At 40.9% G+C, this 24,978-nt stretch overlaps 2 protein-coding genes across 4 annotated transcripts; one reads left to right on the top strand and one right to left on the bottom strand.

Moving 5' to 3' along the window:
• Positions 1-6,118: 6,118 nt before the first annotated feature.
• On the bottom strand, positions 6,119-6,787 carry LOC132272720 (uncharacterized). The gene has a single exon (XM_059773815.1). The coding sequence runs from the start codon at positions 6,785-6,787 to the stop codon at positions 6,119-6,121; it is 669 nt and encodes a 222-aa protein (XP_059629798.1).
• An 11,984-nt stretch (positions 6,788-18,771) lies between these two features.
• On the top strand, positions 18,772-24,721 carry LOC132274140 (putative late blight resistance protein homolog R1A-3). 3 transcript variants are annotated; one of them, XM_059775317.1, is made up of 2 exons: positions 18,772-21,255; positions 24,473-24,721. In XM_059775317.1, the coding sequence occupies exons 1-2, from the start codon at positions 19,001-19,003 to the stop codon at positions 24,543-24,545; spliced, it is 2,328 nt and encodes a 775-aa protein (XP_059631300.1). In that variant the 5' UTR covers positions 18,772-19,000; the 3' UTR covers positions 24,546-24,721. The 3 variants fall into 3 exon arrangements, with proteins under 3 accessions (XP_059631300.1, XP_059631299.1, XP_059631298.1); XM_059775316.1 differs by having other exon boundaries at positions 18,772-21,340; XM_059775315.1 differs by having other exon boundaries at positions 18,789-22,427.
• The last annotated feature ends 257 nt before the right edge of the window (positions 24,722-24,978 follow it).

The raw sequence follows: 24,978 nt of genomic DNA, 5'->3' as shown, positions 1-24,978 counted from the left end.
GGCAGTTTCGCAATTAACCCTTTTTGTAGGGGCCATTGTGCAATTAACGAAAGTTATTGCAAAATACCTCGTCTGGAGCCTGGATCCTCGTACGGGATTCATTTTCACATTTCTTCAAGTCATGGACTCTTGGAATTCCGTTCTGGTCATTTTTCTCTAGTTTCAGAGTTTCTGGACCTGGTTGCCGCCAAACTTGTTCGGGGCATAACTCTCTGCTCGGAACTCAATTTTTGATGCTGTTTCTTCTGTTGTTCATATTTTCTCATTTTAAATCTTTTTTGTTCATGGAGTTTTGCCGTTTGAGCGCGTTTGCTCAAAATCCACTTTTCTGGACCCGGCGGGGCCCTTTCGAGGCAGTTTTTGAGACTTACTATAATTAGGATGCCCTAAAGTGAAAAATCAGATTTTCACTCATCTTCTCCACTCTCTTGGCCGGCAGCCTTGGGAGCTCCTTGGCTGCCACCCTTTCTCCTTCTCCTCCACTTGATTTCCTTGGTAGAAATCCTTCGGCCTTACATTTATTGTTTCCCTCGACGTGTTCTATCATTCCCCCTTATTAGAAATCATTTCTGATCATTTCTTGAGTTTGGAGTTGAGGTCAAGTTGTGTATTTCATGGGGCTTCCTACGGATTCATGTAGATCGTGTTGTTCCCGACAAAACCCTTCGATTTCGGAACACTTTTTTTTCAGTGGGAATTTGAGGTTTTCATCTCAAATTGAGGTAGGGGGTGTTTTAGGTTATACTCTTGCTATCTTGCATGCTATTGATGTTTATACAACTCATATGTTCACTTTTGGTTCAAGATCTAGGAATTGATTTAAATGTGATTTAAATTCTCCTTAATTGTACCATGCTTGTTTTCCAATTTTGACTTGATATATGGCATGGCCATGACTTAGTCCTTGTTATATATAAATTTTGGATCATTTGGACAACCTTTGAAATCTAGAGATTTAATTAATTTTAAATTAATTAAATTCCACATGTTTATATCTTGCACACCTTGTGAAATTGATGTGATATTTGCAATCATCATGAAATGGACATTCACATATATTATTTTGAGAATTTTTGGAAAACATTGATTTCTAGAGAAATTAATTAATTAGCTTAATTAATTTCTACTTAGTATTACAATGAATTAGACTTGTATTTCATGGGGCTTTTGCCTAATTATCATGTATCATGATTTGTTGCAACTTAGCTTCATTAATGTGGTTAATGAACTTGTACCCTTACATTGGAATGATTTAGTTGTTCAAGAGTCGTCGAACCAATAATTAAATCATTAATCTTATACTTGAGGTATATTCACATCAATGGATTCCTTGTATTTTAAATCCTAGTTTGTAATTTATATCGATGCACTTGATGATTTCTTGACATTTCACATGCCATCATAGTTGTGAATCTAAGGCATGACTTGTGTGTTCCAAAATCTTGGTTGTGCATGGAATGTGGTTTAATGCATTTCTTGTATCTTGATACTGTCTTGACTTGCACAACTTGTTGATTTTGGAACTTGGGATATCAATCAAGAATTGACATGGTTATGACTCGGTTCTAGTACAGGGGAATGTCGCTCTATAACTATAGTGCGCGCTAGGGGAAAGGTACCCATGGGTTAGTAGCCCTAAAGTGATCTCAAGAGTACGGTTTTAATCCGGGCGATATCCAAGTTTCCACATTGGTTGATTTCACTCTTTAAATTTCAAGTTGCTATTTCTTGAAGATTTAAACTTGTCGTGTATGTGAAATGCACCAATCTTGTCTCATTGCATAGATTTTATGCTTCATTCGTGATTTAACTCCTTAAATTTCAAGTGTTGTATTCCTTGAAGATTTAAGACTCTTTTCGTGTTATGTGGTAGGTTCTACCCATGTTTAAATGCACAGATATTATGCTTTGTTCTTGAATCCATGTATAACTCTTATCGTGTCAATTGGAATGTTCTAATCTTGTTCATTTGCATAGATATTATGCCATGTTTTTGATTCCATGTATGACTCTTTTTGTGTTTCATGTAACGTCCCATTCTTGTTTAGTTGTATAGATATTATGCTTTATTTTTGATTTCATGTATGACTCTTTTCGTGTTTCATAGAATGTCCCATCCTTGTTAATTGCATAGATATTATACTTTGTCCTTGAATCCGTGTTTAACTTGCATAGATATTATGCCTTGTTCTTAAATCCGTGTTCAACTTGCATAGATATTATGCCTTGTACTTGAATCCGTGTTTAACTTGCATAGATATTATGCCTTGTTCTTGAATCCGTGTTTAACTTGCATAGACATTATGCCTTATTCTTGAATCCTTGTATAACTCTTATCATGTTAATCAGAATGTACTAATTTTGTTAATTGCATAGAAATTGTGCCACGTTTTTGATTTCGTGTATTATCCCTATCGTGTTAATTGGTATATGCCAATCCTGTAAATTGCATTGCTTTATGTGATCCATGTATTCTAGTATCTTCTTGTCGTGTTGTATGGATTATTCCAAATCTTGCTTAATTGTATTGAAAATGCAATTCATGTTAATTTATATTTAAACATTCTTCTTGTCAAGTTCTTTGGATTATCCTAACCATGATTCGTTTCATATACGTATGTATAACATGATTCTTGTTGCTTAAACTCTAAGGTAGCTTAGGATGCTCCCTGAGTCTCACTTTGACATAGACGTTAGGTAGCATGAGCCCCTTTAATATGTTTCACCTTAAGGTGATAAATTTGTAAAATGCTAGGTCGATGCATGCCCATTTCCTACGAGTAGCTTTATGTTGCTCACCCCAAAGTTACTGGGGCATATTTTAGGTATGAAGACTTGATTCGTGATGCTTAGCATTCCTTGAATGTCGTGTAGTTTTCAAGTTTCCATTTCATGCAAATGTTAGTATGAAATGTCATTTTTTAGCCTCACATGTAAGACTTGTATTCTTTGATTCTATGTATGTAATATGTACTTAAGTACACTCTTTACAATGTATTTGACATGTATGAGATGAGGCCAGAGGCCAATGACTATTATATTGTATTCTATGTACTTTTTAACTTTATGAAATATTATGAAAATCTTGAAAAATCGCAAGTCATTGCTTCACCATGGTTGCATCGGGTGTGGGAATTTCATTCTCATTCTTTCATAGGGTCTTATTAATCTTGTATGAAGTGTGGCCAAGGGCCAAACGGTCATTTGACCCTATTTTATATTTTTGGATTCCATATTTTTCATTCCAAGTCCATTTTTGCCTTTTCGGCCATTGGGGGGTCGAATTTTGCATCAGCGGTATTTTTAAACTATGGACCATTGTAGCACGTCTAAATAGGTAGGTTACGTTTGCGTGCATGGTCGTTTCAGGGTAAAACCTCATCGTTTGTGTTTTGAGCCTTCTACGGACTCATTTTGCACTTTTGTTGCATAGTCTTATCTAGGGGCATTCTAGACTTTTCACTATAGTTTTATTTTCTTATTTCATCATGGTTGAATTGAAAACATGATTTTAGGGGGGGTTTCTTTTTCTTGTTTTTCCAGAAAATGTTGTCTTGGTATCGGAAATCGCTTACGAAGTTCAGCCTTCAGTTTTTCAATTTAGTAGCTTTTTGGACCTCCATGACCAGATTTATTGGAGGGGCATTTTGGGCATTTTACATTGCATTTATTTTAATTATCTCTGGAATCACGTAGAAAACTAGATTTTGAGGGGGGTTTCTTCTTTGTGTGTTTCCAGAAAATGTCATCTAGGCCCTAAAATTTTCATTTTTTTCGAAAAAAACCCCTACTGCCAGGTTTTTGCTGAGTTGTAGTACAAGTGTACGGATGATGAATCTCGTAACCGGTTAGATGAGTGTGGGCAGTGAGTTGGTCACTGATTTTTGCCTTCTAATCGGTTTGAAAGATCTCCTAACCGGTTAGATGTTCATGGGTTGTCTCTTTTGACCTTTTTGCCCCTGTTTCTTCCGTGAGCCATATCTTCTTCGTCCGGACTCCGAATCCCGCGATTCTTGAGTCCATCTTACTTGATTTTTCGTTTTCTTTGCAATGGTGTGGTTGGTAGAACCCACTTTCAGGTTGGAAGTTACCATTTTGCCCCTAGGTTAATTCTTGTCTCTTTTTGTAATGTTGCTTCCGCATTTATTTTCTTTGGATTCCGTGACCTCATTGATGGTCACATTGGTGTCTTAGGGATGTTTTGTGTCTCTTGAGACCATTGTTGGTCTTTTGCTTCTGTATTTCGGATCCGTTATCGGGTCATCTTTCGGTTCGACACTGACGCACAGGGTTAAAAAACTTGGGCCCTCACAAACTCTCTTATTCACATCATTACTCTCAACGGCGCCTACCCATGTTGAAGAAATTGTGCAGCTATGGAGACTCATGAAGAAATTTATGAGAAGATTGTTTTGAAATCCGAATTTTCTGATAACTTTTTGCCATTGTGTAATGAACTATCTTTATTTTTTATTTTTTATTATTATTAAAACTCTTTTGGGAGGCAATTTGGAACAATGTAATTTGGCTTGTCTGGTTTTGGTATGTTATTTTTTATGAAATTGCTATTATAGAATGTTTTTAATGTTAAAGTAACATTTATTGCCCATTTTTTAATGAATCTTTTTAATAATTATATAAATTTTAGTTGATAAAAATATTAAATGACGGAGAAATTTTGGTTTTAAACGGGGCAGGGCGGGTACCTGCGGGGGTAAAAATGTTAAACGTGGGCGGGGATGGGGTGGAAAGTCCCTCTGTTTTTGTGGTTTTGGGCGGGGACGGGGGCGGAGTTCTAAACGGTTATGGGTGCGGGGGCGTGTACACCCGCCCAAACCCGCCCCCGTTGCCATCCCTAGCCACGACCAGGGTCATGATCTCTATGGAAAGAGTGGTAACATAAATAAGTTAATAAAATAAAAAAAGAAAGGAAAATATAATATAATATTATATATATATACACACGCATACATACATACAGGCGCACACATGCATATTAAAAAAGGAAACCGGTAATCGGTTTTTTGACCCATAAACCTATTGCACGAATTGTGGCACCATTTAATGAATATCATGATTGGTGATTAAGTAATTAAGGAAAGAAATTCGAAATAATATAATGTCTGCAATTCTTTTTGTAACCGCCAAACATTGCTTGTTCACCGATCCTAATTGGCCTTTTAAATACTAGGCTTCACATTGCTACATAGAGGGAGAAAAACCCTAAAAGAAAGGATACACACTAATTTTCAGATCCGTGTTAACCCTGCGGCAATAAGCCCTTCTCCAATATTATCCTCTTTTCTCTCTAATTTATGTCGGCAGACCAATGATCCACTGCACACCAATTGTCAATATATACTGCACAGAAAGCCTCCAATATGCAACTTTAGCGTATAGGCAATAACCTTCAAGTTCCCAGAAAGAAGTCGAAGCTCTGCCCAAAGGTTCCCGAAAAACAAAAATATTTTGATGCCTACAAGAGGTATTTTTCCTAAACTTCTCTTTGTATAGATCTCTATTTATTTATTTAGATTTTTCTAAACTCTATGTTTCATTAGATTTATTTTATGCAAATTATTCATAAATAATTATTTTTCTCTTAAGTATCATTATTTTTAGAAATAATATTTTCTAATCTAAAGAACATGTTGATTTTTGGTGAACATTCTAATCTGTCTACTTTGTGAAATGGGTTGGAGAGTATCAAATTTCTCTTAATTCTTATCACACTAAATTTATTTCTCTTTCATACAAGAGATTATTTATGTTTGTGACGTTGTTCATTTTCTAAGTTCTTGAATTTGATGTGGTCATTTTAATCATTGTAAACAATGTGATTGATGAGAAAGAATCATTGCAGCCAATCCTTTATGCTACGTTTGGTGTGTAGGAATGGAATGGAATCCAAGTGGGAATGGAATGAGAATGGGAATGGAATGGAATGGTCATTCTCATTCTATTGTTTGGTTGTAAATATGAAATGTGTAGGAATGGAATGATAATAACCATTCTAGTGTTTGGTTGGACCAATTTAAAATTTAGAATGGAATAAATTTCTAATTAAATTCTCCAAAATATCCCTCTTAGTAACAAATAAATTAAATTAAATTAACGATTATGGTGGTGGCGGAAGGCGGCGGCGGCGGCGGCGGCGGCGGCGGCGGTAGTGGTGGCAGTGGCGGCGGCGGTAGTGAAAGGCGGTGGTGGTGGTGAAAGGTGATGGCGGTGGTAGTGATGGAAGGTGGTAGAAGGTGATGGCGGTGGTGGAAGGCAATGGCAGCTGCGTTGATGGTTGTGGAAGGCGGTGGTCGTTAAAGGTGGTGGTGGCGGTGGTGGTAGTGGTGGCGGTAGCTGTGGCGGTGGCGGTGGCAGTAGTGGTGGCGGTGGTGGTAGTGGCGGTGAGAGGCGGTAGCGGCGGTGAAAGGCGGTAGCAGTGGTGAAAGGCGGTGGTGGTTGCGGCAAACGGTGGTGAAGGGCAGCGGTGGTGGTGGCGGTAGCGGTGGTGAAAGGCTGTAGTGGTGGCGGTTACGGTGGTGAAAGGCGGCGGCAGCGGTTGCGGCAAACGGTGGTGGTAGCGGTGGTGAAAGGCGGTGGCGGTGGTGGTAATGGAAAGTGGTGGGCGATGGTGAAAGTCGGTGGTGGTGGAAGGAAGTGGTAACAGTGGTGGTGGTGAAAGGCGGAGATGATTGTAGTGGAAGGTAATAGTGGTTTTTGGACTTAGAATATGAGGGTATTTTGGGAAGTCGATTTTTAAAAATAAATTACTTGAGAATGTAATGGCCATTCCATAGGTTTAGTTGTGTAATGGATTTTCATTCCAATGGAATCGTCATTTCCACTTTAAGTTGCATACCAAACAAAGGAATAGCTAGAATGGGCATTCCATTCTATTCCATTCCTGCACACCAAATGTAGCATTATAGTTAACAATTTGAAAGAGTGATTTATTGAGTAGCTTAACTCTTGTTTTTATTATATACGTGTGTATGAACATGTCCTAATGAGCATTAGGACATCTACTTTATACAAAATATATTAGTTTAAATAATTATGTTTCTCTTAAGAAAAATTATTTTCTAAAACAAGCTATTGTTTTCTATTCTTAATCATGTCTTTATAAAATAATAATATTTTTAGTGTCATGCTTATTAAATGATTATTTTTCCTTGCATAATGTTTCTTTTAGAATCGTATTTTTCTAAGAAGCGATTATGTTTTAGAAATCATATTTTTGAATTAAACACTCATCTTGAAATCTCTAGAAGTAATATTTTCCAAAAATAAAGTTGTTTTTTTACTAGGGCAATTGTTTATCATAATTTAAACACCTTATAATAGGAGATAGGCTGGATTCAACATTTACCTACATTTTTTGGGTGAAAGGAATTATATGTTGATAAGAAGGATATTTTTTATATTTAGAAATAAGAATTCGGAGGGCATTTTGGACTTAAATAATAATTCTTGATATTATCTAATTCAATCAAATTAAAAATTTAACTTTAGAAATAGATTATTTTTATATTTAGGGCTCCTAACTTTATTTATGTATAATTTTTTCAAAAAAAATAATTTATAGTTTTTTTTTTTTTTTTTTTAACACAAAAATAGATGTTATGTCCCCTTAAATCAAGTTCTCGAATATCTAATTTTAAAGATGAAAGCTTTTAATTTGGATAAAATTTGGTTGGTTAGAAGAATTCAACTAGGTGTAAATATTATATAGATATTATGAATGTGTGGTAGTGGGCAACATGATGAATGTGTGGTAGTGGCAACATGATGAATGTGCAATAGGTAACACATCACTACACTTACAACAATTACATGGATGTAGGTGCAAAATTTCGCTCAACCAATAATGATTAAGAAAAATAAAACAACTCACTCAATTAATAGTAAAATAAACAAGAACAATATATCTCGAAGCATAGAATTGCTTGATCCCTTTATTGGAGATCTAAGCATCTATTTATATACAAAAGATTGTAAAATTATGGTAGGACTCGCGTTGCTTGCCCTCCAATTCTTTCTATATAAACATTCTTTACTAATAGAGTTCTTTCCATTGTCTAATTTTCCATACATAGAACTTGCCTTGTACAGAACTTCCTATCTCAAAATTTTCCTTCTACGGTAAATCCTTCAACTGGTAGGACTTGTGCATTTTTGAATAACTGGGCTGAACATATTTTGATCCGGCTGGGCTTGAATAACGGACCGGATGTTAAATATTAACAAGTTGGGCTGATGACCTCTTGATTCAGCCTTGATGGAGGTTGGAGGACAAATAACAATGGTCTCGGGTTATAAATACCCTCAATTTGGGCTTGAGTATGATGGGCCTTATATGTCCTTGGAATGTAGATATGTGTAGTGATGACGTGTGCGCTTTTTATTGGAGGGAGTTTTTTTTCCTCCATACTTTGCCCTAAATTTCATTTTTAATTGAGTGACGGCTCCTATTAAAGAGGGAATTGAAATCGGTTTTTTACTTTGCTTCAGAAACGGTTCGAGGTCTTTCTTTATTACTCCGTCATACAAGATTTTGCAAGAGTTACATTCGCCCTTGCTGCACTTCTGCGTTCTTCATTCCATCGCTTTGTCAGGTTAGTTTTTTTTCGCATCTTTCTCTTCAATCTTTCATTATGAGTACTTTATCTACTCCCGAACGTATAGACATTGGGGATTCTGAATCCACACCTTTATCTTCCCCCGTTTGCATTAGGGCTCCCCCTCCTAGGGTTTCTACATATCGTCTTTCGTTGAATCAATTAGGTACTTCCCCCCTTCCAGCCGAGACATCCACCTTAGGCTCTGATTATGTTCTTACTCATGAAGAGAGGAAAACAATCATCTCTATTCGCCGCATCAAGTTTTCTATTGCTTCGGTAATGGAAGAATTTGATATTCCTGAGGGAGTAGAAATTGCAGAATATCCCGAGGGTGCCGATTTTACCTCCGGCGAGGGAATTGAAGAGAGTGAATTGCTTCTTTCGGTAGGGCATCTTAACGCCCTCCGATTCCCTCTTCATCCCTTCTATCATTTAGTTTTCAACAAGTTAGGTCTTGCCCCCCTTCAGGTAAATCCTAATTTCTTTCGCATCCTTTCGGCACTGTTGGTGCGCCGAAAATTAGAGGCTCTGGATTTGACCCTTGCCGACCTTCTGCTTACTTACAATATATCTAAGCATGGGACTGAGCCTGGTCGCTTCTTTTTTACCTCTCCCCTTCATCAGAGGATATGCACGAACCTTCCTTCATCCGAAAAGAAGTGGAAAGAAAGGATGCTTATAGTTAAAGGAAAATGGTTCGTGCCCCAATCAATTACGCTCCCCATCCCGCGTAAGTTCGGGAAATTAGGTATAGAATACTTAACCTCCCTTCATACCAAGTGTTCTGGCTGTTTTCCTTGCCAAGTCTTAATGTTTTGCCGTACTTATGAGTTTCTTGGTGTTTTTTCAGCTACATTCCCATCCTCCGCAGCAAGGAACAGACTTTCTTTTCTTGAGGAACGAGTCTGGAGTGACCCCTCGCCTATCGAGGACCTGCTAACTTCTTCAAACCTCAAGGATATTGCCTCCAGTGCTGTTGCTGCAGACCTCATGGATCTGTCTCTACCATCCTTTGACAGTTTCCCCATGACTGAGGAGGAGATACGGAGGGCTGAGGCTTTAAAAAAGAAAGCCAAAGATGCCCAACCCTTGGTCGTTATTAGATCTACTGAGGATGAGGTGGAGGCTGAGGAACCACCAATGAAGAAATCTCGCCTCAACCCCCCATCCTCTGGCAAGGGCAAGGTCCCTTCTAAAAGCAGAAGGAAAAAGGCTGGAGAGGCCGAACTTGAAGATGAAGTCAGGGCCTTTGTTTTGGCTGAGACTGGGGCTCCTTGGACTCCTTCCTTCACCAGGGCTGACAAGTCAGTCCTGCACTCAGGGGATTCTGTGATTACAGACCCTTCAGCTGCACTGGCGGTGGCTCTAGGGATGTGGCTCCCAAAGGACGAGGAAGCCATCAGCCAAATGGGGTTGGAACAACTACTCCCCTTTGCCCCGGTCCGGGCCATAGAGGTTCGCATTGCTCCTTCAGAATTATGTTACTCTTGCTTGCTTATGTTTCCATTTATGCTCATATTTGTTCCTCTATTATACAGAGTCTATACCACACCATGGCCCTCTGCGCCACTGCTGAAGCGCAATCCCTCTCCATCAAGAAGCTGGAAAAGGATCTTGACAATGCAGAGAAGAGAGCCACCACTGCCTCTACCAATCTGAAGATAGCTTCTGAAGCCAAGGATGCGTATAAGAGGCAGTTGGCAGCCTCTGAGGCTAAGGTGGATTCTCTTCAGGCCGAAGTTTAACGCTTGACCGAGGCTCTTACTACTTGCTTCAAGGTGGGGAAGCAAATGCAGGGGCGCTACTCCTGTCTGGCACACCTGGCTAGTGCTAAAGCGTTCCGGTCTGGCTATAATCAGGGCTCAGGCCCTAGGACGATGGATCCGGACACTTTTGACAAGCAGGTGGGGGTGCACTTCCCATATGATGAAGGGCCAGAGGCTTTGGAAGCTGAAATCCGCTTTGCCGAGATGGTGAAGGCGCACCTGAAGGGTATTCCTAGCTCTTCTGCCTCTGCGGCTTCAATTCCTCCTACCCCAAGTCCTATTGTAGTGGATGCTTTTGAATCTACTCCCTTTGATCCGAAGAGGAAGTAGAACCATGTATTTTGTTTTTATGGACAGCATGTTTGGGATAATGAATATAATTTTTTGTTTTAGGCTTTCAATACCTGATTTGTTTTTGCTGTATGCTTTTGATACTGTTCATATTTTTCTGACTGGTAATGTGTTTAAACAAAACACATTGTCTTTATGCCTCGGATTTATGCTATCCGAGAAAAAGCAAGGATGGTGGGAAGAAGGAAATCCTTTTAACAGTTTAGTTGATATCTCAGGATGATTCATATGGACAATGTTTTAACTGTTAAGTGAACTCTCATTGCCTTTTACTTGCCTGCAGTAGACGTATACATACTCTTTGCTTCTCGTGTGTTCCTGATGTGGGGTGGATCTTGATGAACTTATGATATATCCACATCCACAGGGTATTAACCACTTGGAGTCTGGAGGAAAGAGTTCTGATCCGGGCACCAAAGGTCTGAAGCGAATTATTCCTCGGCACTGAGTGTGGAGGAATATTGTTGAATAGGACACTTAGGGTCCGAAGCTGTCTCGGACACTTAGGATTCGAGGCGGATTGTCCCTCGGCACTAAGTCGTGGAGGAATAGTGTTGAATAGGATACTTAGGGTCCGAAGCTGTCTCGGACACTTAGGATCCGAGGCGAATTAAACACTCTCTGGCGCGGAGCCGGAGGGGAGGTTTTGCCGAGCCGGACACTTAGGGTCCGGAGCGAGATTTTTGCCGAGCCGAACACTTAGGGTCCGAGGTTAGATTTTTGCCGAGCCAGACACCTAGGGTCCGAGGCGAATGACCTACTCCCCGGCGCTGAGCCTGAGGGGAGGTTTAAATCAATTATTCCCCGGCGCTGAGTCAGAGAGGAGGTTTTGCCGAGCCGGACAATCAAGGTCCGAGGCGAATGAACTACTCCCCGGCGCTGAGCCCGAGGGGAGGTTAAATGAATTACTCCCCGACGCTGAGCCTGAGGGGAGGTGTTGCCGAACCGGACACTCAAGGTCCGAGGCGAATGAACTACTCCCCGGCGCTGAGCCTGAGGGGAGGTTAAATGAATTACTCCCCGGCGCTGAGCCTGAGGGGAGGTGTTGCCGAACCGGACACTTAGGGTCCGAAGCGAATGAACTACTCCCCGACGCTGAGCCTGAGGGGAAGTTCGTTTATATTTTTTCTCAAACAACTTATCATGAGGCCGATGATTCAAAAATGATAAGAGGCCAAGAAAGCGAGTAACAGTGGCTGTCAAGTTTCCTATTTGTTGACTTTGGAGACTTTCCTCCTCCACTGATACTCCCTTCTTGGCAACCAAATGTTGTGGACCACGCATATATGAACCGCATTTCTTTTCTATTTCTATCCGATGTGGGATATAGACTAAATTTTGTCAAAAAGGTTGGTGTAAGGAATGCCTCTGGTATCGAGCTTGATAGCCTTAAATACCAGTGGGCCCTCCTTACACCGTAATTAACTATTTGAATATTCCCATATATAACAGAATGTAGCACATACTTTTTTGTCGATGTGGGATAGAAAGTTTTAAGCATAGGCCATAACTCATGTTTTTTGTTTTTGTTTTTTTTTTTTTTCCTTAAAAATCATTGTGACGAGCAGCTTGCTTCTAATTGCATAAAAATTGCATAGTGCGACTTGGCATGCATAAAAATTGCCTAATGCGATGCATGTATAAAAGTTGCATAATCATAGAGTAGTATGGCCCCCATTTTTATAAAAAGAAACAAAAATAGAGTAGAGTTGTACGGAATAGAAGCAAAATAAAGAAAAGTTTGGCTGACTGTGGACATACTCAGCCTTATTTGTGAAGAATTTGTAGCAAAATTGACAAACTTAACTAATGGAAATACCTTTTCAGGTGTATTGCGTTCCAAGGACGCGCAATGGGACGTCCGCCAGCTTCGGCCAAACGATATGCTCCTTTCCCCACTACTTCTGTAACCCTGTAAGGTCCGGTCCAATTAGGTTCCAGTTTCTTTACATGAGCTGTCTCCTGCTTCAAAACCCAATCGCCTACCACAAAGCTCCTGAATCTGACGCGTTTGTTATAACTGTTACAAACCTGCTGTTGGTATGCCGCGAGCCGAATTGCTGCTGCATCTCTCCTTTCGTCCACAAGATCAAGGCTATGTTCGAGGTGTTGCTCATTGTTCCCTTCCAGTACCAAGGATGTCTGAAGGGTTAGGATTATGGACTCGGTAGGAATGACAGCTTTGGACCCATATGCCATAGCAAATGGGCTTTCTCCCGTGGGTCGTCTTGGAGTGGTTTGATAGGCCCAGAGCACTTGAGGGAGATTCTCGTACCACTTTGTCTTTAATTTCTCCAATTTTTTCTTTAAGCACCTGAATATCGTGCGATTAGTTATTTCAGCTTGCCCATTGCCTTGTGGATGACTAACTGCAGCCAATTTTTGCAGGATTCCATGTTCGCTAAAGAACTTTCTTGTACTTCTGTTATCGAGGTTCTTACCATTGTCCATTACGATGACTTTTGGTACCCCAAACCGGCAAATAATGTTGCTTCAAATGAAATGCTTTACTTCTTCGTGGGTGACGCTAGAGAAGGCTTCAACTTCCACCCACTTGGTGAAGTAATCCGTAGCCAGAAGCACATGCTCCTTTTTTTCCATGGTTTTGGGTAACGGTCCTACTACTTCAATCCCCCATTGGGCGAACGGCCATGGATTAGCCATGGCGTGCAAACCTTCGGCAGGTTGATGCTTTATTGGACCATGGCATTGACACTTGTCACATCTTCTTGAGTATTCTTCGGCATTCCGAGCCAAGTATGGCCAAAAATAACCTTGGGTTAGAATTTTGTGTGCAAGGGATCTTCCTCCCGAGTGATTTCCACAATCTCCTTCATGAATTTGTTTTAGAATTGTGAGAGCCTCAGTAGGGGTTAAACACTTGAGATAAGGACCGGAGAATGACCTTCAGTACAACTGGTTATTGATGATTGAGTACTTAGCCGCGGTAAGCCTAAGCTTCCTTGCCTCAGCTTTTTGATTTGGGAGAACTCCCTCCTTGAGGTAGGCCTCGATTGGATCAATCCAGCATGGCTCGCGTGGAACTTCCGGGATCACCATCACCTCTTGCCGGGGATTAATGCTGGGTTCTTCGAGAACATCGATTGGAACAAGCCGAATCAACTCTTCGTTTGAAGATGATGCGGCTGCGGCCAATCGATCTGCTTCGGCATTTTCATCTCGTAGTACCTGATAGAATTCGATTTGATCGAACTCCCGGATATCACTCTCTACAGCATCTTTGTATGACTTCATACGTTCCTCCTTGGGAGAATAGTGCCCTGTCACTTGATTGATCACAAGTTGTGAGTCACTAAAAACTTTTAAACACCGTACCTGTAGCTGTTTAGCTAGCCGAAGTCCGGCAAGCAACGCCTCATACTCGGCCTCGTTATTAGTAGCTGGGAAATCTAGCAAAATTGACTGCTGCAGCTTGGTACCCTCGGGTGTTGTGATGTCAATCTTGGCCCCTGCCCTTTTCTGGTTGGAAGAGCCATCAACCCGTAACTCCCAGTACGGCTCTTGAAGTGTCGGTTCCTCAGGTTGATCTTCATACTCTAGTAGGAAATCCGCTACTGACTACCCCTTGTGAGATACCTTCGGTGCATTGGTGATGTCAAAAGAGCTAAGTTCAATAGCCCATTTTGTAATTCGACCAGACAAGTCTGGTTTAGCTAGGATAGCCCGTATAGGGTGATTTGTAAGTACCACTATGCTGTGAGATTCGAAGTAATGTCGAAGTTTCCTCTTGGCATAAATTAACGCCAGGATTACCTTTTCCGTCTTGCTGTACCGTGTCTCGGCATCCGTCATCGTTTTGCTTGTGTAAAAGATTGGGTGCTGAACCTTGCCTCCTTCTTTGATCAACACTGCGCTTGTTGCTACAGCTGATACTGCCAAGTACAGGATGAGAGTGTCTCCGGGCGTTGGAGCAGAAAGGATTGGGGGTTTTGTCATGTAGCTTTTCAATTGATTGAGAGCTTCCTGCTGCTGAGGTCCCCACATATCTTTGTTTTTGGATCGAATAGCATCAAAGAAAGGTTTATACTTATCAGATAATCGGGATATGAACCGGTTGAGAGCTATAATTCGGCCGGTTAGAACTTGCACTTCCCTGCGGGTTTTTAGCTCTTGGTTTTGTATGAGTGCCTTTGCCTGAGCTGGGCTTACTTCTATCCCTCTTTTATTTACAATGTGCCCGAGGAACTGTCCTGAAGAGACGGCGAAGGAGCACTTGGTGGGGTTCAGCTTCATATTGTACCTCTTGAGAGTATCAAAGACCTCCTGGAGGTGCTTCGGGTGATCCTCTTTCCGTATACTTTTGACCACCATGTCATCGATATAGGCTTCAACTGTATTCCCCAGTAGATTATTGAAGATTTTATTGACAAGTCGCTGGTAGGTGGCTCCGGCATTCTTTAGACCGAAGGGCATCACTCTGTAGCAGTAAGTGCCTGTCTCTGTGATGAAAGCGGTTTTCTCCTCATCTTCAAGATTCATGGGAATCTGATTATAGCCGGAGTAGCCTCTCATAACCTGTCGTAGCATCCACCATTTGATCAATCTTGGGCAGAGGGAAGCTATCTTTTGGGCAAGCTTTGTTAAGGTTGGTATAATCTACATATACCCTCCATTTCCCATTCTTCTTTTGAACGACTACTACATTTGAGAGCCATTGTGGGTATTGCACCTCTCGAATGAATCCTGCTTGTAATAGTTTATTTACTTCCTTGGCTATTATGCGATTCCGTTCAGGTGCAAACCGTCGGTGCCTCTGCTTGACTGGCCTGAATTCTGGGTTAACCCTCAAACTATGGCATGAGACCGAAGGATCGATCCTTACCATGTCCGAGTGATCCCAGGCAAAGGTATCTGAATTGCACCGAATGACCCTGATCAATGCTTACTTCTCTTCGGCTATGCAAGATGAGCCAATGTAGGTGACTTTCTGAGGGTCTCCGAGGACTACCTCTATAGCTTCGAGGGATTCCTCGGTAGGTGCTTCAACCTCGGCTTCTTCCTCTGCCTTGAGATACTTGGGCAGAGGATACTGTAACTGCTATTTGATTGCGTCTTTGGGATTCGCCTTTAACGGAGGTGATTTCGACGCCTTCTTTGCTTCATGTAGCGTTAGCATGTAACATTCTTTTGCAGCAACCTGGTCTCCCCAGAGGTCGATGACCTCCCTGCCATCTGGGGATAAACACCTCATTACTTGATGAAGGGTAGACGGGACTCCTTTCATACGATGGATCCAACCTCTCCCCATAATGAGGTTATAAGATGGATGAATTTCTGTCACTACAAAGTTCTCATTCAGAGTCCTCTTTACTGCAGTAACGGATAGATCGATCACCCCAAGCGGATTCACCTTAGTACCATCAAACCCCATTAGGGGGCTAGAAGTTGGCCTGATGGATGATGGTGGGACCCCCAGCTGATCGAAGGCTACTTTTGTAATGATGTTGGTGCTACTTCCTGGATCTATAAACACCCTCCTGATCATATAATTCGCTACCAGGAGGCTGATGACCAAGGGGTCCTCATGCGGGCGCTGGACTCTAGACAGATCATTGTTACCGAATCCAATGTTGATGCTGCCTGGTGCAACCGTGTTTACCGAAGACAATCTTCGTAACTTATGAGCCTTTCTCAGCCTGGATCTGTACAATTCTTCAGACTCTTCATCATCCTCTGACCTTCCGTGTATGGCATGGATAACCTTTACCTGACCGCCCTCCACCCGTCGAGGGTTAACCTCCCGAGGTTTTACGTACTCCTTCGTGGCGAGATACTCCACCAACTCTCCTCTCGCTATCATGCTTTCTACCTGTCGCTGAAGGGACCTGCAGTCATTGGTGGTATGCCCATAGTCTCTATGGTAGGCACAATGTTTGCTTTTGTCCCTCTGCTCCAAGGGTTGTTTCATGGGCTGAGGAGTTGCGAACCTCGTCTTATTCTCTTGGAATAGGCGCGCTAAGGTAGTACGGAGAGGGGTAAGCCTGTCCTCTGTCCTTCGCCTCTTCTCAGGCGCTTGGGTGACTTGTGTGGCGGTATGAGGAACCTTCTGCATCCTTGTGCTTGCAGCTTTCTCTCGAGACTTGTTTTCCATTGTGACGAGGGTAGCGTGCTGTGCACGGTGGGCTACGTTTTCCTCCAACAGAATGTAGATTTGTGCCCTAGCGTTCAAAGTCTGCAAATCCGGGGGGGAATATTTGATCAAGGATGTGTGAAACTTGGTTCCCTGGATCATTGCTAACTTAAATGTTTCGATTGCCATGGCAGGGTGGCAATCTGCTATCTCCGAGGCTTCCATGTTAAACCTGGATAAGAAATTTTGCAGAGTTTCTCCCTTCCTTTGCCTTATGGTGAAAAGGCTGGCGATACTTTTCTTCTGCTTCTTATTTCTACAATACTGGGCTAAGAACATAATACACAAGGTCTCATAATCAGGGATAGACTTGTGTGGCCTATTCCTGAACCATTCTAACGCTACTTCGGTTAAACTGGTAGGAAAAACCTTACACATCCATGGATCGTTATGATCGTCCAGTGCCATCTTTTGCGCATAATGATCGAGATGCCGAGAGGGGTCTCCTGCCCCATCGAACTGGGTGAAGGATGACATAGTGAACTTCTTTGGTCTCTCCACAAGGTACACATCATCAGTAAAGGGGGTCTTGACCAATGAGTTCTTGTGCTCTCTAGCCATCTCGGCTGGTGTCTGAACTCTTAATAGCTTCTTTTCGTCGAAGGCATCTTGTACGCGTGCGCCATCTGGAACGCCATTGGACCATACCGTAAGCCTATGGCTGGACTCGGCCTGTTCGTCCTGTGTGCGGCACGGGAGATTATCTGAAGCAACCGCCTCGGACCTCGTCCCTTGCTTTTGCTGAACCTCATTAGGTCGAGCCCCGTTGGGTGGTGTCCCGTTGGCCGGAAGCTCGTGAACTGGAGGTAAATTCTGGGTGGGGGGTGGTGCTGCAGCATCGCCTGGTGGTGGTTGTGGCGTTAGCCTGGCCATTGCCGTGTGCAGCGTATGAGTCTGCTGCTGAAGCGCAGCTATCTGGGCGACACTCGTATCGTTTGCTTGCCGGAGTGTCTCAAATTGGTGCAAGAACTCCTCTCGCATCTTTTGCATCAATTCTATCTGTTGATTCATTGCCGACTCTCCGTTTGACATTCCAGATACGACTAAGGATTTGATTTGAAGAACAAGTGGGAGTATATTTTTATACGATTCCCACAGACGGCGCCAAAGCGTAGGTGCAAAATTTCGCTCAACCAATAATGATTAAGAAAAATAAAACAACTCACTCAATCAATAGTAAAATAAACAAGAACAATATATCTCGAAGCGTAGAATTGCTTGATCCCTTTATTGGAGGTCTAAGCCTCTATTTATATACAAAAGATTGTAAAATTATGGTAGGACTCGCGTTACTTGCCCTCCAATTCTTTCTATATAAACATTCTTTACTAATAGAGTTCTTTCCATTATCTAATTTTCCATACATAGAACTTGCCTTGTACAGAACTTCCTATCTCAGAATTTTCCTTCTACGGTAAATCTTTCAACTAGTAGGACTTGTGCATTCTTGAATAACTGGGCTGAACATATTTTGATTCGGCTAGGCTTGAGTAACGGATCAGATGTTAAATATTAACAAGTTGGGCTGATGACCTCTTGATTCGGCCTTGATGGAGGTTGGAGGACAAATAACAATGGTCTCGGGTTATAAATACCCTCAATTTGGGCTTGAGCATGATGGGTCTTATATGTCCTTGAAATGTAGATATGTGTAGTGATGACGTGTACGCTTTTTATTAGAGGGAGTTTTTTTTACTCCACAATGGATTTTAAAAAAAAATTAATATATAGTTGACAGTAGTGAATAACTTATTAACACAACACAATTAATAAGGATCTATGTGTTAGCAGTAACACAACAATTAGTTGATAAAGATCATCCCTAAACATTAATACAACCCTCTGTTCATCATTTATGCGTCTGCGTGTGAAAAAGGTCAGCAGTCAGTCGACAATGGTGGGGCCAAAATCATGACTTTAAGGTACTCCGCCTCCGCGTGTGTAGTTTCTTCACCATCCGAAACATTGAGTCAATCCGTGTCATTGACAATTACCAGAAAATTAGTAATTCATCAAGTGATGTATAATTAGTTACAACAAAAGAGAGAAACATATAATTGATGCAAATATTTTGAAGGGAGGGAGATCATCTATCAATCTTGAGAGAGAGAGCTATGACAGACAGCGCGCTGGATTTTCTGTTGGAACACATGATCCAGCTAATGAACTCCCGGAAGGAATTGATTGTGGTTGAGAAGGAGCAAATGGAGTGGGTATACGAACAGATAAAGTTCCTGCGCCAGTTCCTCAAGGATTCAGATCAGGACGTGATTCGCGCCGAGGTGAAAGAAGTAGTGGCAAAGATTAGAGATGTCACTTACCAAGTTGATATTATTATCGACTCCTTTGTACTCATCAACACTCTGTGGGAGATGGATCTAAACTCGGCATTCTTTAATTTTCGTGTCAAAATGAGTATTACATCCCAAATTGAGGAGATGATGAAAAATACTTACAAGGAATGTGTCGACCAGTCTAAGAAAATTGAAAACGGCTCTAAGCTATTGATGGAATATACTGATTGTATCAAATTGATTTCCAACGCAGAGATGATGGAGATTCTCTTATGGCTTGAGTCTCAGAAAGTTCATCATGGACGACGACATGGCTCTAATTCTGAATCTGATGACGTTGTCATAGAAGTAGAGGAGATCAAGTCTCTCATAAAGGAGGTGGTGGATATTTATGACATGGGGGGATCATCTTCTGATGAAATTCATCTCCTCCGCAGTTTTTCCGATAAAACATTACTCATGTGGAGTTCCGGTAAGCCATGGTTTACTCCTCACTCCCTTAGTTTTTCCTATCAAACTTTATCACTCAAGTGGCCTCGCCGTAAGGAATGGAAATTGCCTCTCTTCTTTTTTAGATTCAACGACATGGTCAAGCTAGCTCAAAAAATTAATCATGAATTTGGTGGCATCACTGAAAAGCTCAACCCAATTATGATACAAGTAATCAATATTTATGACAAGGGGTTGAGTGTCACATGGCCTCAGTCTCACATGCCGGATCGATTTCGTCTCCTCGTCAATAAGTTCCAACATTTGATCAATCTGGCTCAGAAAATTCACCATGAATTTGGCAGTGTCATAGAAATGGAGGAGGCGCTTAGGTGCCGAGTTATTGAAATTATGTCACCAACACTTGCCTATGTGAATATGCATCGAAATTTAGGCGACGTGACGGAGGACATCAAGTCTATCAAGAGAGAGGTGATGGAGATTTATGAGAAGAAGAAGGTGCATGGCATTGGAGAAGGAATCCAGCAGATCACGAGTTCTTCCCGTGGAGTTTCATCAAAAACTGCCAACCCCATAGCAGTGGAAGAAGAAGTACTTGGTTTCGATGAGGACATAAGGACATTAATGGAGCTGCTTGCCGGAGACCATGAAAAGGATCTTAAATACATCCCCATTGTTGGAATGCCTGGACTAGGTAAGACAACTCTGGCAAGAAAAGTGTATAATGATCCTTTCATAGTGTATTACTTTCATATTTGTGCATGGACCTATGTCTCTCAAGTCTACCAGAAGAGAGATATATTGCTTAGCATTATAAATTCTGCACGCATTCCTGTTTTTGGTAATATTGGCAACATGAGTAATGAAGAGTTAGGTGAGCACTTTTACAAAGCTTTGAAAGGAAAGCGATATCTTGTTGTCATTGATGATATATGGAGTATCAAAGCTTGGGATGTTCTGAAAAGGTATTTTCCAAATGACCGCAATGGAAGCAGAATTGTGTTCACTACTCGACTTGTAAATGTTGCAATGGCTTTGCAGGCTAAACCTCACCATTTGAGTTTTCTAAATGAAGATGAAAGTTGGAATCTATTATGTTTTAAGGTATTCCAAAAAGAGAGTTGTCCTGTAGATTTGATAGAAATTGGAAAGGAAATTGCAAAAAAGTGTGGAGGATTGCCACTTGCGATTGTTGTAATATCAGGGCTTCTCGCAAAGAAAGACAAGAATTTAGAGTGGTGGAAGCATGTCAGTGGAAGTGTAGGTTCCTATATTATTAGTGATCCAAAACAATACATGGACACACTAGCACTGAGTTACAACCACTTACCTCAGCACTTGAAACCATGTTTCCTCTATTTTGGAGCATTTCCAGAAGACTATGAAATCATTGCGAGGCAATTGATCTCTTTATGGGTCGCTGAGGGATTTATACGGCAAAATGAGCAGAAAACCTTGGAGGAAGTGGCAGAGGATTACTTGATGGATCTAATTGACAGAAGTCTAGCAATTGTTTCAAAGAAAAGGTCTGACGGTGGAATCAAAGCATGTCGTGTCCATGACCTTTTGCGTGATTTATGCTTGAGAAAGGCACGTGAGGACAATTTTCTTGGACAGATTTCCAGGTATGAACAGAGTTCTGCATATAAGCAATGTCGATTGTGCATCCATGATAACCTTGTTGATAATGCTTCTTTCAAGCCTTATGAGGTATGCACCCGATCTTTCTTGTCCTTCGGTCGTTCGCCTTTTAATTTACCTATGATTGAGGATGATTCATTCATCTGTCAAGCCTTCATGCTTCTTCGGGTGTTGAATTTATTATCCATTAAGATCTTCTCTGTTTCACTGGCATTAGAAAAGTTAGTTCACTTAAGGTATTTAGCACTTCATGTTGAGGGAGAGTCTGTCAGTCCAGAGATATCCAACCTCTGGAACCTCGAAACTATTATTATTAATGGATCGAAAGGTTCATTACACTTACATCGCATCCAGAAGATGGTGAATTTGAGGCATGTGTATAGTACCCGTCCTATAAAAATCCTTAGTGACTCTCTATTCATGAACCTGCAAAGCACAAGCGAACTCCCTGGCTCTCCCTCGGTATTTGAGAACCTGCAAACCATAGGCAAACTCCATGGTGGACATGATTTGGAATGGTTTCCCAATCTTAAAAAATTAAAATGTGAACATGACAATTTTCCAAAATTGGACTTTTTAGTTCACCTTGAAACACTAAGCTTAATTTACAATGGATACAAAAGGTGTTCCCATCTTGATAGGTTCCCCCCAAAACTCAAAAGCCTCACTTTATCGAACTTCCGTCTACCATGGGATCAAATGTCAATCTTGGGGAGTTTACCCAACCTCGAGGTTCTCAAATTGTCATACAAGGCATTCGAGGGACCAAGTTGGAGCACAAGTGATGGGGAGTTTCGCAAACTCAAATTCTTGAAACTCCGGGGCTTAGACATTAGGCAATGGAACACCTCCAACAGTCACTTTCCTAACCTTCAAACATTGGTGTTGGATGACTGTGAACTACTTGAGGAGATCCCATCAAGTCTAGGGGATGTATCTACTCTAGAGATGATTCAGGTACGTTGGTGTAGCCGCTCTACGGAAAATTCTGCCCGACAAATTCAAGAAGAACAAAAGATCATGGGAAATGATGGGCTTAAGGTCGTTATCTACTCTTTACATCATAATGAGGTAGTCTTTGAGGATGTGGATGAGGATGACGATGAGTGAAGCACATTCCACCTCATTGATCATGCAAAAGAGTCAGCCAATTTAGGTATGTTTTAATGAATGTATTAACTTTTGAAGACTGCAATTTGCAGTATTTTTTTTTTTTTTGGGTGTGTTTTCTTGTATTGACTCCACAACATGTATGATAATTTTAGAAAATGCATTTCAAGTGTTACGCCCAAAACAACAGCTCCCTCTTTCTTGGGAAAAAAGATTGACTAACTTTTTGGCCTCTATGTTGTTTTTCAAACCATTGTTTAGTTTCTAATCAACCCCATTAATTACATGTCTAGGGGGCATCTAATATGATGAATGCACATGCTTTGGTAGAGTCCTCATTTTTGTGCATCACTAGCTTCAGGATGATCACGTTTGAATTTCCACATAAATTTTAGGCTCCATTTGATTGAGTTGTGCTATTTAAACCGAGGAGATGGGCGGAAATACAAAGCCTGAATAAAGAGCTGTCTGAAAACTTAATGGAATTGAGTCTGCTCCTGATGAGTTTTTTTCTTTTTACAACTTAATCAGAGCCTGGGGAGATAAAAATTTCACTCTAAAGAATTTCTTTACAAGAAGATAGTGTAAACAGAAGCATTGAAAGCAAGCTAAAAGTTGAATGGGCAGGCATTAGGAATGTTAAGGTAAGAATATTGAGTCGATTCCTATTTCTTGCCATCAAAGTAGAGTCACATTGCCACTAGCTCTACCTATAACGCATTTCCTTGTGTAATTTATAAATAGAAAAAAAACACCAGATACAATTCACGGGACGCAAGGTAATATGACTGAATAAAATACTTCATAAATAACATATGATAAATATACGAAACATGTAAAATGTCACAAGAAACAATATGGTTCTTGAAACACAACTCATTAATTAAAGTAAAATAAGGGACATAAACAAAATTTACTTTCTTTAATTTTTATCCTATGTTAATTTTGGTCGCCCTCTCGGAGTCTTCTACCATTCAAATTAGTCTTCCTCATCTTACGTGCGCTTCTATAGGTCTTCTTTGTACATGTTCATATCACTTAAATCTACTCTCTAATTTTATCGTTAATAGGTGCCATTTGTAAGTTCTCCCTCAAATTTTGACCAGAAGGCTATCAATCTATGACTATCCAAAGTCAGACTACTGATCTGCCAAGAAAAACACATTTGATTCTATAAGACTCCAGCGGAATGCATCAAACGCATACCGCTATGCTTTAAGAGGCCCCTGAGTAAGAGTATCAATAACAGAATTCAACACTAGAACATAGAAGGTTCACAGCTCAGGACACTCTAATGAGCATCACAAATCTTCACGATGTAAGCCCATAAATGTATGGCTAGAATTTGAATTCCCCATTCCAATTAACAAAATTCTATACTAAGATCTGAACTAAGGGAGAAACATAATCCAAGGATCCCTTCTGTTGTTACAGTTGCCTATTATGCTCAAAGAAAAATGTTGACAAGGGTAATAATAGAAGCAAATAACAACAATAAATCTCATGCATGCATCATCCCTCCATGTTGCAGATAAACAAAAACCAGTGAGCAAATGAGAGCAGAATACAAGTAGATCACTACGAGCCTCCATGAAAAGGATTTAGTTGGCAAGAATACATTAAAAAATCCCTCATTCTCTGCACAGCCACCTATTAGAGGGGGAGCTAATGACATTTTTCAGAAAACCAGTTTGTTTCCTGACTACTTCTACAATGTACTTTTGAAGAGTAGTTGTATCCTTATATTCATTGGTATATTTTCCAGGTGACGTGGGATCATGATATCTTGTAGCCTGCCAGCGCTTGCCTAAATCCAGGGGCAGAGGCAGCATGTGCCCGGGGGGCAGCTGCCCCCCCTGCCCATGCTGCCCCACTAGAATATATATATATACAGCGATTTGTATGGTATCTCTACTTAGGCTGAGACAGACCTATTGGGCTAGTGAGCGTCCTATAGTGTGTATTTATACTTATATGGACTACTTTAGTTATTGTTGAGCTATCTAGGATGTATCTGCGTATTAGGTTTCTGTATGGATTGTTGTATGATAGAACTTGCATGTGGGCTTGACCTACTCTCATATTTTTCAGGTGTTCCTCAGTTCCAGGGTTAGAGCTTGATCGTGCTGAGCAGATACAGTCACTCATTCCTCCGACTACGTAGGATTGCTTTCCATATTTAGCTTTGGATTTTGTTTCAGTTGTTTCCTTTTCAATTTGGGATTTTGATAGGGGTCCACTAGATGGATTCCCGAATTGTTTAAGTAATGGAGGTTTTGGATTATTGGATTTTAATTATATTATTTTAAGGATTTTTAATTTAGAATTCTTTCAGCTTTATTATTTTATTCTTATTTCATTTTTGTATTCCGTGCTTATTTAGATTTTAATTGTTTGGTATCCCTCGGATTTGTGCTCAGACTTGATCACCCGTGGCTCTAGAATCGAGGGGTATCACAGTTGGTATCAGAGCACTCCAGGTTCAAGTGTCTCTAGGATTTTGTCGTATAAGACTTCCGTGTAGCGTTTTCTCTTGTTTAGAGATTAAGTTTAGGATTCATTGTATTCCTTTACGGTTCGATTTAAATCGTAGATAT

This window comes from Cornus florida, unplaced genomic scaffold (genome assembly GCF_030987335.1).
Source record: "Cornus florida cultivar Cherokee Brave unplaced genomic scaffold, ASM3098733v1 CherokeeBrave_3.0.0_Hap2_Chr09, whole genome shotgun sequence".
Taxonomy (NCBI): Eukaryota; Viridiplantae; Streptophyta; class Magnoliopsida; order Cornales; family Cornaceae; genus Cornus; species Cornus florida.
The sequence above is the reverse complement of the archived record's forward strand: the minus strand, read 5'-3'. Positions and strand labels throughout refer to the sequence as shown.

What these genes read in the sequence shown, in the direction of transcription:
- LOC132272720 (XM_059773815.1), bottom strand. Translation starts at nt 6,787, where the DNA reads ATGGCCATTACATTCTCAAGTAATTTATTTTTAAAAATCGACTTCCCA.
- LOC132274140 (XM_059775315.1), top strand. Translation starts at nt 19,001, where the DNA reads ATGACAGACAGCGCGCTGGATTTTCTGTTGGAACACATGATCCAGCTA.